We start from the raw sequence: 17,292 nt of genomic DNA on the forward strand, positions 1-17,292 counted from the left end.
GGAAGGGATATAGGCATAAATTGCTTTTACTATGGAATTTTTCTAAGGAAAAGATGGTTGATGTGAGAGTTTATGATATAAAGTTAGCTGGAATACTTTGAAAAGAGGCACACTGCGGAACTACAGAATTGGTTTCTGAATTCAGGGCTTGTGTTTTAAAAAGAAACACACACAAACCCCTCCAGGCCCTAATTTAAATAGCATTATTGTTTAATAAATAAATAAATAGTTTAATAAATGAGCTGACAAAAAAAATCTGGAAACTTATCTTCCACCCTCTGTTTTTAAAGAATAAATACTTGCATGTCTTAAAGCCCAAATATTGTCAACATCAATGGAAGGACTAGTCTTATGCTAAAAGTAGTATTCATGAACAGTTAAACTGATTTTCATTATATAAGTGAAAAGGAACACGGAAATCAAGAGGAAAAATAGGTTAAGTAAGATTTCACTAAACAAGGTAATAAATGATAATTTCTTGTTAATATTTATTTTAAAAAGCATTTGCAACTCTTCATATGTCAAGAGCTTTGGTGTGTTAAACAGGAAATGCATGGAGCTACATATTTAGAAAGAACCCTCAATTATGTGCACAAGATGGCTGTATAGCTGTCTCCTAACTTGATATCAATAAGATTCAATATTTTATTTGTGGTAACTGTTTATAGTTTTCCTGATTTTCAGGAAAGTCAAAATTAAATTACTGATTCCACCCCCCCCCCAAAGTCATTTGCGGTGTGGGCTTAAAAGATTTTAAGGTTTATATTTCTTGCAAGTCTTTTCTGTTCAGAATTGAAGAAACTAGTTCACTGTGCAAATTAGTGAAACTGCTGACTTTTTTTGTAGTAACCTATTCTAATAGTACAAATGCAGCAATAAAAATGTCTTGGTGAAGCTGAATTAAATTAATTGAAGTGTGCAGATTGCTGCAAACTTCAGTAGAAATTCTAGATTAAATTAGAGGTGTTGGATTTCCTAACATGCCCAACTATGAAGGGCTGTTCTCAATGAACCTTCGGAGAGCACCTGTGGAAGATTGTGTACAACTATATGCAAGCTGTATTAGGTTTCCACTAACGTTCCCTGACTTAGTCTTCCAAAATAAAAATGAAGTGTTAAGCACAGTCATGCTCTGAGGAGTGCATGTCTTGTTGAACAGGTATCTTGCACTTCCATATTTTTCCAGATTGTTCTGATGGTTAAGTACTAATTTTCGTATTTGCACCACTTCTGTTACAGACCCCATTTGGATCCTGTAGTGTCCTGTAGCATGCTTCTAAATTTAAAAGGCGGAAAGAGAACCAAGGCAGTTTAAATGGGTTGGAAGACTACCTATCATAAACACTCACATTTCCCCTTTGACCCTGGTAATCAGTTCTAGGGTTTTGGTGGTTGGGGGGTGGCGGAAGCTGATTTGTCTTCAGATTGCTGCTAAACAAAACAAGTGCTGTTGTGTATTTGCTTCTGTAGAGAAAACTGCTTGGGAGATGCCATCAAGCCTAAAAAAAGTGTGGCACCTGATTCAGTAAAAACACTGTAAGGTTAAAAACATCTCTTCATCTGTGGGGCAAGGATCATAATGGAGAATATATTGAAAATAATCTGAAAGTATTTGCCTGTAATCAGTGGATGCTACATCCTTGCCTTGTCTGGGCATAGCTCATAGCAATATACTTCAAGTATTGGTAGACCGTCTGTTGGTCTTGCATTGTACGTCAAGAAGAGTTGCAGTAGGAACTGGCTACTTCAAAGCCTGTGATTTTCGTAGTTGTATGAAAGTGTAGTCTTTCTACCAGTTGTATTCTCCTGTTCTGGTCTGTAAGCAGGGAGATCTGAAAGTTATAAAACATTATGCATACTGCAAATGCAAGATGGTTCTCTTTATGAAGATGCTAGAGGATGAAATAGGAAGTATATTGCATTTACTGAAGTTAAAGAAAAAGATATAAATGTATAATAATGAGTTGGACATCTTTGTGACTTCAAATTATACAGCAAATTAAGCAACTGGTAACTACAGTGGAAGATACTGCAGTTCACGCAGGGTACTCTGAAACTTTCAAGTACCAGTTTGCATATCCTTCTCACACTTTGTTGGAACATTGGGTTTTTTTAATTGATCAATTAGTATTCCTAATATATTCAGTTGATCATTATGTTCTAGAGACATGCTAATGTATTTTTCATGTATATCTTTGAAAAGAAACCATATTAAGAAGAAGAAAATTAGTGATTGTGGTAGCAGAGAAATCTGTTACTGTAGGGATTTTTTTTTTTAATGTAGATGATGATTCTGTAATACTAAGTGGCAGCAGCCTTTAAACTATGGGATAAGCCTATGTTGGAGTATAGCACCTCTCAAATGTTTTTACTGCACATGGACTAAGATTGAAGTTTCAGTTTTCCTAAGCTGCTTTTATTTTCCTATGACAGTGTCAAGGCAAGTTTTTCCCCCTCTTGAATTCTAAAACGCTGTCCATCAGTAGTTAAAATGAATGTGATACTTACTTCTTTCCCTGAGGAATTGGTGGGTCTTGCTGTTAGCACTTTTGTTAGAACAGTCGGCTTCACTATTGTACGTTTTTTGAATCAGTTCAGTTCTACTGTTTTCTGGATGTACACTGTAAAGGTTTTTACAACTTAAACAGTCTCTAAACAGATAGCACTGGATCATCATACATTCCTCTCTGTATTACCCTTTAACAGATACTGAAATTTAAAGCAAGCACTGACACTGAAAGCAATTCAAATGAAGCTTTTAAGTAAAATTTTATAATTTATCAGCTTAAAGAACAGTAAGATATTCTGCTTTCCTTTGTCCCCACATTTGTTATTGAAATACTAAAATCAGTTACATTATTCATGATTTTTCTGCTATTCCGGGATAGATTTGTCCCTCCCATTCCTGAAATTTAGCAGTATTTAAATCTAGAAAGTTTTTTTTTAAAATAAAGTTTATATTAAAAAAAGATATGTGTGTGTATATATATATTTTTTTCTGTATATAAAAAAACTTTCATATGTAAACTTAAATTATATAAAAATTCCAAGGTGTATATGTATGCATGCTAAAGCTGGATAGAAAAGGGAAAGTGATGAAACTTTAGATACTGTTTGGAAACTGAGAGACTCTGATGTGACTGTGCTTGAAGTAATGTGCTGAGAACGCACCTGCACTAGAATACCTTCCTTTTCAACAAATATTTGAGATTTTGGTAGCTTCATATCCTACAAAAAGCAGGTGTAGTTCTAGCCAGCTGTAGTTGTTAAAAAATAGAAGGGAAGTATGTGAACAATTAACAACTTTTTCCATTAGACTGAAATTCAGGTAAATTAATTGCTTGATAATATGGAAGTTTATATGTCTGCAGGAAGATCTTGACGTATGTACAAATTAGTAGAGGTGTACTGTGCACAAATTAGGAATTTTAAGTATACTGTACATTGATGGTTTTTTTTGGGGGGAAAAAAAAAGCTGCGTTTTTAGTAACTTTTATGGTAAATGTATTTTCAGGGGATGTAGCAGTGAAGATACTAAAGGTTGTAGATCCAACCCCAGAACAGTTCCAGGCTTTCAGAAATGAAGTGGCTGTATTAAGGTGAGTTGGTAGTTTCATTGCTAAATTCTGTTATTCAAAGGCACTGTATTTGACTGCTACCCCTCCTTTAAACCATTTTGCCCAATATCCTATGTTTGATAGACACAAAAAGCAGATCTCCAGAGAAGAAGAATGAAAAACAGAGTGTATAGTGATACTTCTGAGTATTGTTGTGGAGCTGTGAGACAGCAATCATAATTCAGAGTATTTCAGTGATTCTTCACTGTTTCTGAAAGTCATCTTTTCAGATAAATAATACTAATGTCTGTAATTGTTCAGGTCACATTTTGCATGCAGTAAAAGGTGAGGATTAATAAATTCTGCCACTTGAATGGTACCTTTTAAAATTACAGCATAATTGCTTTTTTATTTTTTAAATGTATACGCTGATCCACATAACTATCTTCTGCTTTCAAATACTGTTTTTGTAGTGTCCAGTTAACTACCTGTAATGTTAATCCTGAAACTGAACCACTTAGAGTACATAAGAACTATCTTCTCATCTGTTAATTCCTTCACAGTTTGTAACGACACTTTAGTTTCCTATTGAGATTCAGTCTTCGATCTAAAGTTGTCACTTTTTCACAGCTTTCAGGGTGATTTCTGTTATTCCAATAACTTTTTCTAATACCACTTGCAAGCGTGAATGTTGGTTACTAATGTCAAAACCCTTGAATTTTCATGACATCTTTTTCTTAAAGGTGGATTTTACATAACTTCCTTGGAACTAAAAGGAAGTATTTTAACTAAAAAGTAGAAAATTGGCTGATTTTGTTTAAAAATTAAAAATTGGCAACTGTGTTATATTTGTGTTACTTTTAAAAAATAACTTTACACACACATCCACCTCGCAAAAATTTTGCAGGAAGCTCATGTTTTTGGACTCAAAAGCTGAAATATGTTCCTTCAGCCAGGAATGCATTTTTAAAAGAATTTGAAAACATTTTTCATGAAGATACTAATTTCTCTTTCTCCTACTTTCTATTAGGAAGACTCGGCATGTTAATATTTTGCTCTTTATGGGCTACATGACTAAAGATAATCTGGCCATTGTGACGCAGTGGTGTGAAGGAAGCAGTCTGTACAAACACCTGCACGTTCAAGAGACCAAGTTCCAAATGTTCCAGCTCATTGATATTGCTCGGCAGACAGCACAGGGAATGGAGTGAGTAGGATAAACAATACTGGCTATTTTTGTTCTTGGAATGGTGTTTCCCTTCTCTTCCCCAAACCGTGATATGTGAAGTTATTGAGGTAAAATAGTAACAGGTCAAAATGGTATACCAAGTAAAGATTTTGTGCAACCTTAATTCAGCAGTTGTATGCATTCTTACTTTCATTTAGTATTTTTTTTACCCATGGATTCTTGCCTTAGTTCATGTTTAGACCACTAGTCACTTAACAGTCAGCTTTTCTGTATTTTATCTTCTTTTGTAGCTTGAGGTCTTTCTGTAATGCACTAGATGAGATCCTATTCTAAACATAGAATGAACTTTTTTTTTCCCCCTGTGTACTTACTATACCATTGCAGTGTTTGGCAAACGCCAATTTATACTCATGGTACTTTTGTGAGATGAGGGGATGGCTGTTCCTGTTCTACAGCTACAGGACTCACACCCACAGATGTATTTTTGGAAGTGCTCTCCAGATGTCTGAATTGATAGTGACCACCGCACTACTCTTTCAGAACACCTTATAATGTTTGTAGCATAGAAGATACTGACATTGGCTGACGCTGTCGGTGCTCATCCATTTTGTAGATCAGCACCTAGGTTTCCAGTCAGACACCCAGAAAACTAGGGACATGTATTGTGACTGCAAATTAAAGCAGTTTGTAAAAAGTAAACCTTAGCATAACATACAAATTTCATGCATATGAGGACAGCACCCAGTTTTCTAGGGTATTATACAGTTAGATAACAATGTTGCCGCTATTTTCCCTTCCGGAGATGTATTTACTGCATTGCTTCTGCTTTCTGTAGTGCATAAGGCAATAGTCAGCTAGCGCTTGCTAAGTTTCTCTTTTCCTATAGTAGACACATCCTGTAAATTGAGTAAAGCAAGAGGTCTGTGAAATGGTTCAGTAAGTAATAAACTGTCACAGTGTCTACCAGTAAATTGAAAGGCTAAGTTTATGTGAACAGCCTTCATAATGACACTTTTCTGCTTTTTCTTTCACAGCTATTTACATGCAAAGAATATCATCCACAGAGACATGAAATCCAATAGTATCCTTTCCTAACTTAATCGTATTTCCTTTACTGTGAGAGTGATTTGTTGTTAATATGGAGCTTTTTGGGGAGTTGAAATAGCTGTTTCAAATGTATATAACTACTAATGAGTAATTCCTATTGATGAGTAAGAAGGGACTTTTTAGCAAGGACTTTCATAGAACATATGTGCTTGCTTACCAAACTGTTGTGATAAAAATGAAAAAAGATGTGCAACAGTTGTGTCCCAGAAGTGTCTTTTACTTAAATGGTGTTTGTGCAATTCTCTTATCCAAATGCTGTCTTAGAGAGAAGCTGCGCTTCTTACTTGATGGGAGATGTGTGTGCTTGCTGCTGTATGTGTGCACATGTGGGTTTTATTACTGTTTCCCATATATTTTTAATAAATTTAAAACACCTTCACATGACTGGCAGAAATGAAGCCAAAAATCTTCCTTTAAACTCAAGAAAAGGCAACCTTTTACCACTATATTTCTTGCAAAAATACAAATTTAGTAATGCATATGGAATCAAAATGTTGTGAACGGATGTCTTTTGCCTTTGAAAACACTTGCTTTTGAAATTGCCAAGAGCATCCATTAAGCTAGCAGCCTAAATTGTAACTTCCTTTCATAAAATGTGAACAGAATGTTTTGCAAATGTCATAAAAAGTACGCCAAATTCAGCAGTTCCATAATGTGAGGGGATTCCCATTTTCAGTTAAGCTAGAAAAATAATCATTTTGGTACATAGGATGTCAGGAGTTTGTGATTCCTGATAATGATGGCCATTTTTGTGAAATAAATTAACTCTTCTCTTGACATGGAAGTGGGAACTAGGAGTCTGTCATGTTTATATTTCTGAATAATTTTTTTTAAACTTAAAACATTCTTAAATGAAATTGTGAAATGATACCTTCTTAAAATAACCCCAACAAAGAAGGTCCTAGCTATCAATCTTAACAGACAAATTTATTAAGCAGATAGATTACAAATAGTACAGATGTCTGTATTTCCAATTGAAATAGTTAAATCATACTTAAATTCCAGGAGATCTGCCAGAGAGCTTTATGCAAATAGACTTTATATTTGTTTCTACTTGTAATTGTTTTTTCTTAGTTTTCTTTATTGAGTTGTGATGACTTCTATGTTGTTTCCTTATGTGTCTCTTGACACCAGTTATTTAAGTACCTGCAGTCATTGATGTTAATTAACACAGTCAATTTCTGTTCTAACTCACCATAAAGATAAATGTCTGAATAATGCTGAAACATCTGGTCTTGTTTAGTCTTAAAATGTTAACTCTGTAAATATGGGTGCCATAAAATTACTTTCCATCTGTTTAAGATACAACTTGTAGCAGGTTTAAATAAAGTAATCAGCCATATTGTTGGATAGTTGGCTTGCATTTGTGATAACCTAACCGGACACTTCGTAATCATGTCAGAAGATTTAGAATTGTTTACTTAAGTTTCCTACAGAATTTCTTTAACAAATGTTTAGATATATTTCTTCATGAAGGCCTCACAGTGAAAATAGGAGACTTTGGTCTGGCAACTGTAAAATCCAGGTGGAGTGGATCTCAACAGGTGGAACAGCCCACTGGTTCAATCTTGTGGATGGTGAGCAAAACATTTCACTGCTTTTAAATAGCTGACTTTCATTCTGTTCACATATGCTTTGTCAGTTGAATGCTATTTTAAAGCTTTAAATCTAAATGAATCGACATATGCTGCTGGTACTGTGTAGATTTTTATTCCAGTTGTAGGACAAGTTAAAATTGAAGAATGAAGTGCTGGAGTGCTCAATTATCCCAAGTAGACACCATTCACCTAAGGATTCTGTTTTTGATTTTTTGAGTTATTTTAAATATTTAGGGCAGAGATAGGGCTGTCAGTGGAACTGCAAGGAGCTGTTGCGAGGGAAGAGGAGAGCTTTTCTCCTGCCATAATCCTGCCTTTCCCCAAATGGCCTTGTCTCACTGGAGAGTAGGCTTTAATCTGCTTAATGGAGGCTTTGTGGGATCAGTAAGACCCCATCTTCATCGCGGCTTCTTCTTCCCCTGCTCTGGACTTGGCAACATTCCTTCTCACACACTTGCTGATCGCACATTCGGCAGCTGTGGCAGGGGGTTGGGGAAAGGATAGGGAGTGCTTCTTGGAGTCTGGGAATGAGCACAATTCATCTTTGGTACTGTGGTAAGACGTTTCATATACACCAAGATGTTGCTGTTAGGCCCACTCCTGCTCCTTACCCTGCACCAGGTAGCTGCAGTAGGTTTTGAGGCAGCTCTGAACCGTAGCAGATGAATGTCAGTTTAGGTACAGAAGTTTTCAAGTTTTACTGGAAAGTTTATGGAGTTTCTTTTGGAAGTGGTACAGCAAAGCCCTTGTCTGAGAGCACTTTCCCAACAATTAACTTTGTTTAACGTCTGCCAGAATTTAAGAGGTGGTTCCACAATTTTCCTTCCACAAATCACCTGGAGAAAATCTATTTAGTAACTTTTCAAATGTGGGACTCCAATAAAGTAAATGGAAAAAGTGGAACAGTGCCTGCTACCAGGATAAAAACCATCATTAAAATATGCAAGAATGGCTTAGTTATGACTCAAATACAATATTTTGTTGAAGTTTCACTTGACCCATTTTTGTTAATACTTTTACAGTTCACTAAAATTCAGCATGTGGGCTGATCAGCGGTATTTTCTAGCTCCCAGGATAGGGCGTGCAGCAACATTTGTGGCATGTACTTCAGGGAAGTGTAACTAAATAAAAATGACTTGCTGAATGCTACATATTAGTAAGTTTTAAGTCTTTTGATATTTAGCACTGAATGAGCTGCAGGTGCTACTTGAAACAGGTTTTCCTTTTTAAAAATTATTCTTTATTACTAGGCTTGCAGCCTTCATTGTTGCTTAAGTATTTGTATTTTGAGAAAAGCCAGGAAGTGTTCATTGAGAATATCGGGATGCTGGGCCAAGATTCGTTTGTGTCCTTTAAAATACACAAATCACCTGAAACAAAGTTACAAAAGCAGAAAGTTTTTTCTTTAAAAAAAAAAAAAACACACACCAAAAGGTAAAGATTTTTACAGCTTTCCATAAAAGGAGTTAAAACTAACTTACCTCATGGTATGCCTATATACATGAAACAGATCATGTTAATAATTTATAGACCATCTTTGCTGAGTTTTCATTAAGTAGAAAGGGAGGTTGATTCTGTTTCTTTGAAAGTTGATATAATCTCTTACTGGGTTTTTGTTGTTGTACTGTTGTACTTGAACTAGTGATTTGCTCAGTAATTCTGAGGGACTTCTTTAGGGGGGCGGGAAAAATCTTAGTCAACAGGAAAGATGTTTTGGTGGTTTATATCTTGTTTCAACGTTGTTTCTTTTAAGTTTTTTAGCTTCACAATTTTGCTTTGTTTTGCAAAGATGTGAGAATGCTTGTGCATTTCTTCCCTGATCTTCAATATAAGCTATTTTGTATTTGGCTTTCACATTTCATGTAAATGTTGTGGTATCAATGTACAAGAGATTAAGTCTGTATTAGTATTTTATATTTTTCCCCTTTAACATCGATACATGTTTAAGAACTGATGGTGAGAGACTCTGACTCAGCTGTCTGTAAGATGTGACAAAAGTCAATAAATATTGCAAATCAGAGTAACAATAACTTTTCTAACTGTAAAATGCTCATTGAATCAAAGCGTTGCTTTTTTTGTTGACTCTGAACTGTATTGACTTTTTAAAATAAGATACAGAGTAGCACTGTCTGAACTTTTCCAGAGCCTTAGATAAAACTCAATGAAGGTTTTGAGGTATCCTTTGTTCACTGATTTTTGGTTGAGCTCACTCTCTCTCTGCTTTCCAAATTTTTCCCCTTTTCTTGTCTTTTCTGTTCTAAGTTTTATTAATGTTGCTCATAATTTGTTTCTTTTTTCCTCCTTCTACAGGCACCAGAAGTGATACGGATGCAGGATAGTAACCCATTTAGTTTTCAGTCAGATGTCTACTCCTATGGAATAGTATTATATGAACTAATGACAGGAGAGTTGCCATACTCCCATATAAACAACCGAGATCAGGTAAGAACCGTTCTCTGAGTACTGCATTTCATTTCTGGGCATAGTACGTTTTGTTGTCTTCAAGAAATGTAAGATAAAGACAAATACAAAACAAGAATTGAAATGTTGTTTACAACATGATTTGTTTCAGCAGTGAATCTGTGTAATTGAATTCTTACTTATATATCGACAGTGAGAGTTACTCAAAGGTAAAAAAATTTCTTTTTTTAATAAACATTTTAAGTGCCCTGTTAATTTATTCATGGGTTAAAGCTTTTGCTACATCAGTAAAATTTTGGTTTATATATTTGCGGTTATGTGAAATTTCCCTTTGGATGTTAAATATGCTGTTCTTATACCAGCAAGACTGGATTTGTGCGTTTTACTAAGTGGAAAAAAAAATAGTGGCTATTGTCAAGCCTTTTAGTATTGAATGCTAGTTTGTGTGATTTAGTCTTTACTAAGTGGTATTCTTACCAATCAGTTAACCAGTAATTATAAAGCAGCACATTGAGGACAGAAACCTCAACTGTTCTCTTTACATGAATGCTTTTTCTGGCTTAGCAAGTGTAGAGCTAACTCATTCTGTAGGGCATGAACTTAAGACTGTTAGATCTTTTTGATCTCTGTTTTGCTGATCCTCAGTTGTGGTTTGTGTTTTTTGTTGTTTTTTGTTTGTTTGTTTTTTAATTAAGATCTTATAATGAGAAGTGGGTGTGTATGGGGACAAACTACTAGATTTTAGCCCCTATTATGTTACATAGTTTGTGTTCCAAGTAGAAGAGGCCAGTTCTGTTTAGGAAGTTTTTTGTTATTTTTAAGGTTGTCTGCAAAATGGGATATTGGAATGTGTTTTAATTCATCATACTGAAATTATATGCAAGCTTTAATAATCATTACTGTTGCAAAAGATGCGACACTTGACCCTGAAGTAAGTTTTCTGGCGAGGGACAGTATTTCCTGGAGAACAAGACTGGGACCTTGTTTTAGCAACATTATATTGACCTTTTTTTTTTTTTTCCTTCGGAGCCAACTTCAGTTGAGAAAGAAACAGTAGCACAGTTAGTTCTCTTTACCCCTCCTTCCCCCTAGTAAAACCCCCAAACAAACTCCCCTCACCAACTAAACCTACCACCATTTTCAGATAATAGTTTTATCAATACTATATAGTCAACTATTAAGGTTACTGAAGTCTGATGAAAATCCTAAATTATGACCATGTTAACTTGGACTAAAACAGAAAATGTAATTTCCAACACTAATAACATCTTTTGTTGTTTGTCTCGAAAGAAAACAAACCCCATTTCCTTTTCTGCTGCATTAGCTATGATTAGTTATGATGATCTCTTTCAACTTGCTAGCTGTACATCTCCTTTTGCAACATGTTTTACAGAGATACCTGAAAATACAGTTATACCGACAGATTAAGCAGTTGTGCCAAATTGGCTGGCTGCTTAGAACTGCTCAAATTGAGGATCGTTTGTCATTGTAGCCTTCAATTGAAGGAAATTGCCATGTTATCTCCATGTTGTGTAGTATCTCCTGTTCCGTTCTGAATGTCATAGTTCCTCTCTTGTTGAGTGTTAACAAACCACAGTGTTGCTCTGATTTAATCATGTCCTACGTTACACAAAAGCAGGACCGTTGTTTCGCTTCACTAATTTGGACAAATCTGCAAGGCTTTACTGGGGTGTGTGCCTTTAGGTACTCATCTTTGATCATTCTGGGACACTAAAGCTATCAACCAGTGAAACAACTTTTACAATTTTGGTTTCCTGCTACTTGCTTGTTCTTTTTCAGATTATTTTCATGGTTGGCCGAGGGTATGCTTCTCCAGACCTCAGTAAATTGTACAAGAACTGCCCCAAAGCAATGAAGAGACTTGTAGCAGATTGTTTGAAGAAAGTTAGGGAAGAACGACCTCTGTTTCCACAAGTAAGTATGTTTTCTGCATATAAGTTTCAGAGTATTTTATAAATAGCCATTAACATACAGAACATTCTAAACAGATGTAAGTTTTGGTTTATATAAAGGGCAGCCTGCTTCCTATTTTTGTCCTTATTCATCTGTGCATTTTTCATAACTCAGCTCCCTTAGGCAGTTTGTAGTTCTGATTGTACATAGTTCCTGTAAAGGTCGTTAAAAAATATTATGCATGCAGAGTGAAGCAGTGTTAGACTAATGCTAGAGCAATTTGCTTTCAACAGCTGACCCATTTTAGAGTTAAGCAAAAAAACTCCTCTAACACAATAAAAATCAAATCTATCTTCTTACGTACATTTTATTTTAGCATAGGTTTGAAGGAAATGAGAGACCATTCCTCCTTTCCTTCCTCACAACTATGAGCAAGCAAACAAAATCAACTGGGAGATGTAAATTCACGTAGCAATTTTTGGTATTTTTACAAAGGATACTTTACCTTTTCCTGTCACTGTGAGGATGATGAAGATACTTTCGTGTACTCATTAAATAGCTGGAATTAAATATCAGCAGATTTTTGAAAAATAACTTCTGAAACTCACCGAGACTCCTCATAGTAATGAAACCATGTGGCAGACTTAGATTATTCAAACTGGAGTATTCCTAGAGTGTTGTGTTCAACATGTTGTGTTCAATATACTATGCCTCCACATAGTATATTGTTGCTCTTAAAGATACGCTTAAAGTCATAACAAATGAAGCTTTAAGACTTAAATAGAAAGAGCTGCTTGTCTAACAAGCCTTCTTTTAATTCTATGTGTTTCCCTCAGATACTGTCATCCATTGAATTGTTGCAACATTCTTTACCCAAAATCAACCGGAGTGCTTCTGAACCATCTCTGCATCGTGCCGCCCACACAGAGGACATAAACTCATGCACGTTGACATCCACAAGACTACCTGTGTTTTAGGATCATGCTCCCCTTCCCTTGTTCTCCCCCGTGATGGGAAAGGAACAGAAGTAACAGCAGTTGTGCTTTTAATGCCTCAGTGTACAGGATCAGTGCCAGCAGGATTATCTGCGTCCCGGTTTTAAGAACAAGCTGCTAAGGATTTCTGCGGTTCTTACCCTGCAGGGACACAGCTCCACATTGCCTTTTTCTACAGTTTCTTTTACTGGGATAGTTAACAGACTATAGAAATCAAGAGATCTATTACTATTTTTTTAATAGATGCACTTGAGCCTTATTTTTCCCATACACAGAAGCGATGGATGTTTCTTTGGCAGTGTTTCTGGATTGATTTGAATCTGTTGATAATTTGGTATTTTCTACAGCAAGGATGGCTTGCCTCAGCGTTTGAGGAAAGATGATGTGTTATGGTGCTCTTTGCCCCGTGCCACTTGCAGTTGGGGGAGTTTTGCCTGCAATGGCTATCTGCAAACGAGACTGAGGGAAGAGGAAATAAAAAAAAACGTTCTGGAAATCAGCTCCTGCCTAAGAGCTTTCATCAAGCCAATGAAATAAGTTAAAATGCTAATTCAACACAAAATAGTTTTGCAATAGTTTTGCACATAGAAGAAAAAACTCTTGCAAAAGAATGGAATATATTCTGAATTGTACTGCTCAGAGAAGGAAGCTAGCCAGTCTTGCTATGGTCATCTTCAGTAACTTAAGCAGCTTACTTTGGTACTATTGACTTGTTTCTTGCAGCCCAATGAGGTGGTAAGTGCAGAAAGACAGGCTTTTGTGGCTGAGAAAAGGCTAATTAACATTATCAGTATACTTCTGCAAAATGAGCATAGTCTTCATCCCATCTGAAGCTGTCGTCCAAGAGATGCACTATGAAGAGGAAACTGAGCATATACAGTTTTTCTTGCTGATTTGGGTTTTAATTTTGTTTTTATTGCTCCTGAGAAAATGCATTTATTGTAAGCCAAGGTTCCTCCGATTATCTTATTTTAATAAAATAAATTAAATTTTAGGTTTAAGATTCAATGTCATCATTTAATATAGCAATCCATAGTTCTGACATGTACATTTTGATTTGAAAAACTCAGAAAATGACATTCTGAATAATTTTTTAAAAGTTACTAGGAAAGATAATAACAGTTCAAGTAAAAACACACTTGATATGACAACCTCTAAGTTTCTAATCACTTCTGTTACAAGATGGTTTTTATTCTCCTGTAATAATCTTTCAGCAGCATCTACTTACTAAGATACCTATACTGACGTACTATCAAGCTACTCAACTGCACTGGTTTTGCTCTGCAATTTATCTTCTGTGAACCTGTTGTTTACTTAGGTAGAAGTGAGTGTGTTGTCTTGGCTGAACTCCACAGATGACAAAACCAGGTGATTTAATCTAAGAATTTATTTTTAAAATAGCATTCTGTTTAAAAAGGGAAAGAATGGAAGCCAAGTTTCCATTCTTGGAATGGAAGCTTGGGATTTTGTGTCTTTCTCTGTGCATACAGGTACGTAAGTTTGGGGCTCCAATACATTGCTGAGGTCTAGTGAGTGAAGCTACAAGATGTCTGTAACCACTGTTAGCTCAATCTTAACAGCCACCTAAAATTTATTAGGCCAAATAGTTTTACTGTGAATTTTGACAGCTTATGTGTGCAACCCTTAACTGCCTGTAATGTCCAAGCAGCCATTTCAGCTGCTTATTTGCAGCAGCAAAAAACCCACAAAGTGCTTACGAAGGGGAAGAGAGGAACTTGAAGTATGTAAACCAGTCAGGTACTTAAAAAATAATATCTAGACTGTTTGTCCTCAGAATATCATATAACATTTTAAGAAGGGTGGAATAGTAATCCTTAGGTGATAATTGACTATGACCCTAAAATTTGCTTGCTAAAAAGTAAGAGGGTTGAAGGAAATTTTTCCATATAGTTCTGTGTGACTTCTAACAATATTTGTGGTATTTTAACTGCAACCCTCCCTAAATGGCATTTATCTCTCATTTTACCTTCATTACAGTAAGAAAAAGTTTAAGAAGGAAAGAAAAAAGGAGAAATGGTAAGCTGCTTTTACTTAGCTCTAATTTCCAAAAAGAAACCATTAACTCCTAATTTTTAAAAGTTTATGTGTCTCTTGAAAAATTAAAATATTTTTGATAAATAAGCTTATTTTGACCACCACTTAATGTCAAAATCAGATGAAAGCTGCTAAGTGAAGAATTTAAAAGGTCGGAGTTTCTAAGTCTTACTACTCTTAAATTAAAACTTCTGTTTATGTTGTCCCTAGGTAGCTTTGAAAAACAAGTTATCTTTTTAATTTCAGGTTAGTGTTACCTGGTTTATGTCGTCTTGGGGCAAAGTAAATGAGTGTCTTTTGTAAGGTAAAGAACATCCTCTCCATTGACCTTTTTCTTTGGTATATTTTATTACTGAAAAGATTTCTCTCTGGAAAAAGAAAAAAAAAAGTGCCAGACCAGCTAGAAACAAGCTCCAGTGGGGAGGGTAAGGGCTGTGTAAGTATTTTGGGGTAGCGAGTGTGCCTGGGCAAGTGCTCTTGAATATTCATCTTAAGAGTATTGCATCTCTCTTAGTGGTACTTTATTTTCCTTCACCTTTGTAATTAGTGATGAAGAATTACACTGACATGACTTACTAGAGTTAAGACCTTCACTGGTGCCTTCAGATGCCAGTTTTAAAAAGAAGCTGACAGGTAGGTGGTTACAGATGCCAACAAGCTAAGGCCTGATTTTGCAGTAAGCACTGTTAAAAATTAACTTCGGGGGGGGGAAATAATTGTGGAAATGTTACATTTCTTAGGTCAGAACAGAGAACAAAATCCGCATGCTTAATGCAAGGGAACTGTTGGCTGGTAGAGATGGGAGGAGTTCTCCATCTTCTGTTGGAACCCTTGTAGAAATGCAGTATTTCCAGCCAGCACGTTTCTCAGCTTCAGTTTTTGACCTAGAAATGCCAACCAACAGTGGAACCAGATAATCCTGGAGTCACTAATTTGGGTGCCATTGAAAAGTCTCTGAATCCCAGATGAAGGTCCCTGCTGTTTGCTTTATGTCAGTGACCCAGATCCTAGGTTTTAACCATCAAAGCAGCCGCCTGTTTGCTGTGCTGACATAAGGGTTTTTGCACAAGTGTCTCTAAATATACTTTGCTTCACAATACAAATAATTTCTGTTGTGTCGGCAGTCAAGCTTTCTGAAATGCTCGCGTCTTTAAGCAGACAAGCAATCTTTCAAGGGTATGCAGTCTGATCTTCAAGCCATCAATTAAATTGGCCTTCTACTTATTTTAAGAATGCATGCTGAATGTGCTTTAGCAAACCCTGCTTGTACTCAAGTGTTCTAACGCTGTATTACTCGGTAGCCATTTTGGTTGTGGCCAGACTGAATTGTTAGTTTAACTGCAAAGTTAATACAAATGACCAAGCAGAGTTAGCTTCATGTATCAAATTTCACAATCAAATTGCAAACTGCTTTTGCTGAAAGCTTTTGCAACACAAACATGAATTGAATTTTCAACAAAACTAAATTTGGTAACAATCCCATTAACTCAGAAGTGATGTGCCTGAATACCTCACACCTCCTGGGCCTTTAACCTTGATGTCCTTCATGTGAAGGAGGCAAAGGGGCTGCTGGAGACAGCCCTCCAAAGGAGCTGCTACAGGTGTAGGAGCTGGCTGGCAAGATGGTTAGGGAATGTTCCAGAGACAGTCTGGGCAAAAGCCTGCAGTGCAGCCCCCTTAAACATCACTGACGTGGGCAATGTTTGAGCTTCAGCCTGTGCTTTCAGTAATAGCATCTGCCAGCTGCAACTGGGAGGGGAGCTACGTGGAAATGGTGCTGTTCTAAGACTGTATTATCTCTCACTATGCTAGAGGTATGTGGAGATGGAAAAGCCTAAGTATCAATCATCAGCCACACAGTTCAGTTAAGAAAAGCAGCAGTTAAAACTAATTGTTTCTTTTTTTAACCAAAACTATTTATGTTTCATAGTTGCAGACTATAAGATGACTGACATAAGGAGATCAGAAAATTTAGTTACTTCATTTAATTTTGGCTACTTCATTTAACTGAATCAAGTTTCCCCTTCCAGTTAAATACATTTGAACTAATTAAATTGAACAAAAATGTAACTATTTCTGTGGCAGCGACTATTGAAAGTACCTACTTGCTCTCATCATACAGTTTCCAAAACCCTCTTTGTGCCGTAAGTTTAATTTAGCCGTATGTCATGACTGAATACGCTCTGCCTGAATATATGAATCAGTACAGGTGTATTTGCTTTACAACAGGTGCTCCAAGAGCCACTGCCTGCCACTATACTCTCTAATTATTTCAAAACAAGGGTAGGAACTTAACTTGCACAGTCTGTGAATGCCAGGCAGCATCCAGGCCCCACTTTTAAAACACTCGCTGTAAGAATACATTAAATTTCATTCTGAACTCTGGATACTACTTTGAGGTATAATGTATTACTACTTAGATCTTTTTAGGGAAGACAAAGCTACACTGACCATTA

The 17,292-nt window shown here is 36.1% G+C and overlaps 1 protein-coding gene across 2 annotated transcripts in view; it reads left to right on the plus strand.

Moving 5' to 3' along the window:
• RAF1 (Raf-1 proto-oncogene, serine/threonine kinase) overlaps positions 1-13,769 on the plus strand; it is a 37,591-nt gene extending 23,822 nt beyond the window's left edge. For both annotated transcript variants that reach the window (XM_009696646.1, XM_009696648.1), the window contains 7 exons: positions 3,515-3,599; positions 4,588-4,764; positions 5,781-5,827; positions 7,312-7,430; positions 9,762-9,893; positions 11,673-11,807; positions 12,623-13,769. In XM_009696646.1, the coding sequence (XP_009694948.1) occupies positions 3,515-3,599; positions 4,588-4,764; positions 5,781-5,827; positions 7,312-7,430; positions 9,762-9,893; positions 11,673-11,807; positions 12,623-12,763 (836 nt within the window). In that variant the 3' untranslated portion in view covers positions 12,764-13,769. The remainder of the gene's footprint in view (positions 1-3,514; positions 3,600-4,587; positions 4,765-5,780; positions 5,828-7,311; positions 7,431-9,761; positions 9,894-11,672; positions 11,808-12,622) is intronic.
• Positions 13,770-17,292: the final 3,523 nt, after the last annotated feature.

Source organism: Cariama cristata, unplaced genomic scaffold, assembly GCF_000690535.1.
Source record: "Cariama cristata isolate BGI_N322 unplaced genomic scaffold, ASM69053v1 scaffold25043, whole genome shotgun sequence".
Taxonomy (NCBI): Eukaryota; Metazoa; Chordata; class Aves; order Cariamiformes; family Cariamidae; genus Cariama; species Cariama cristata.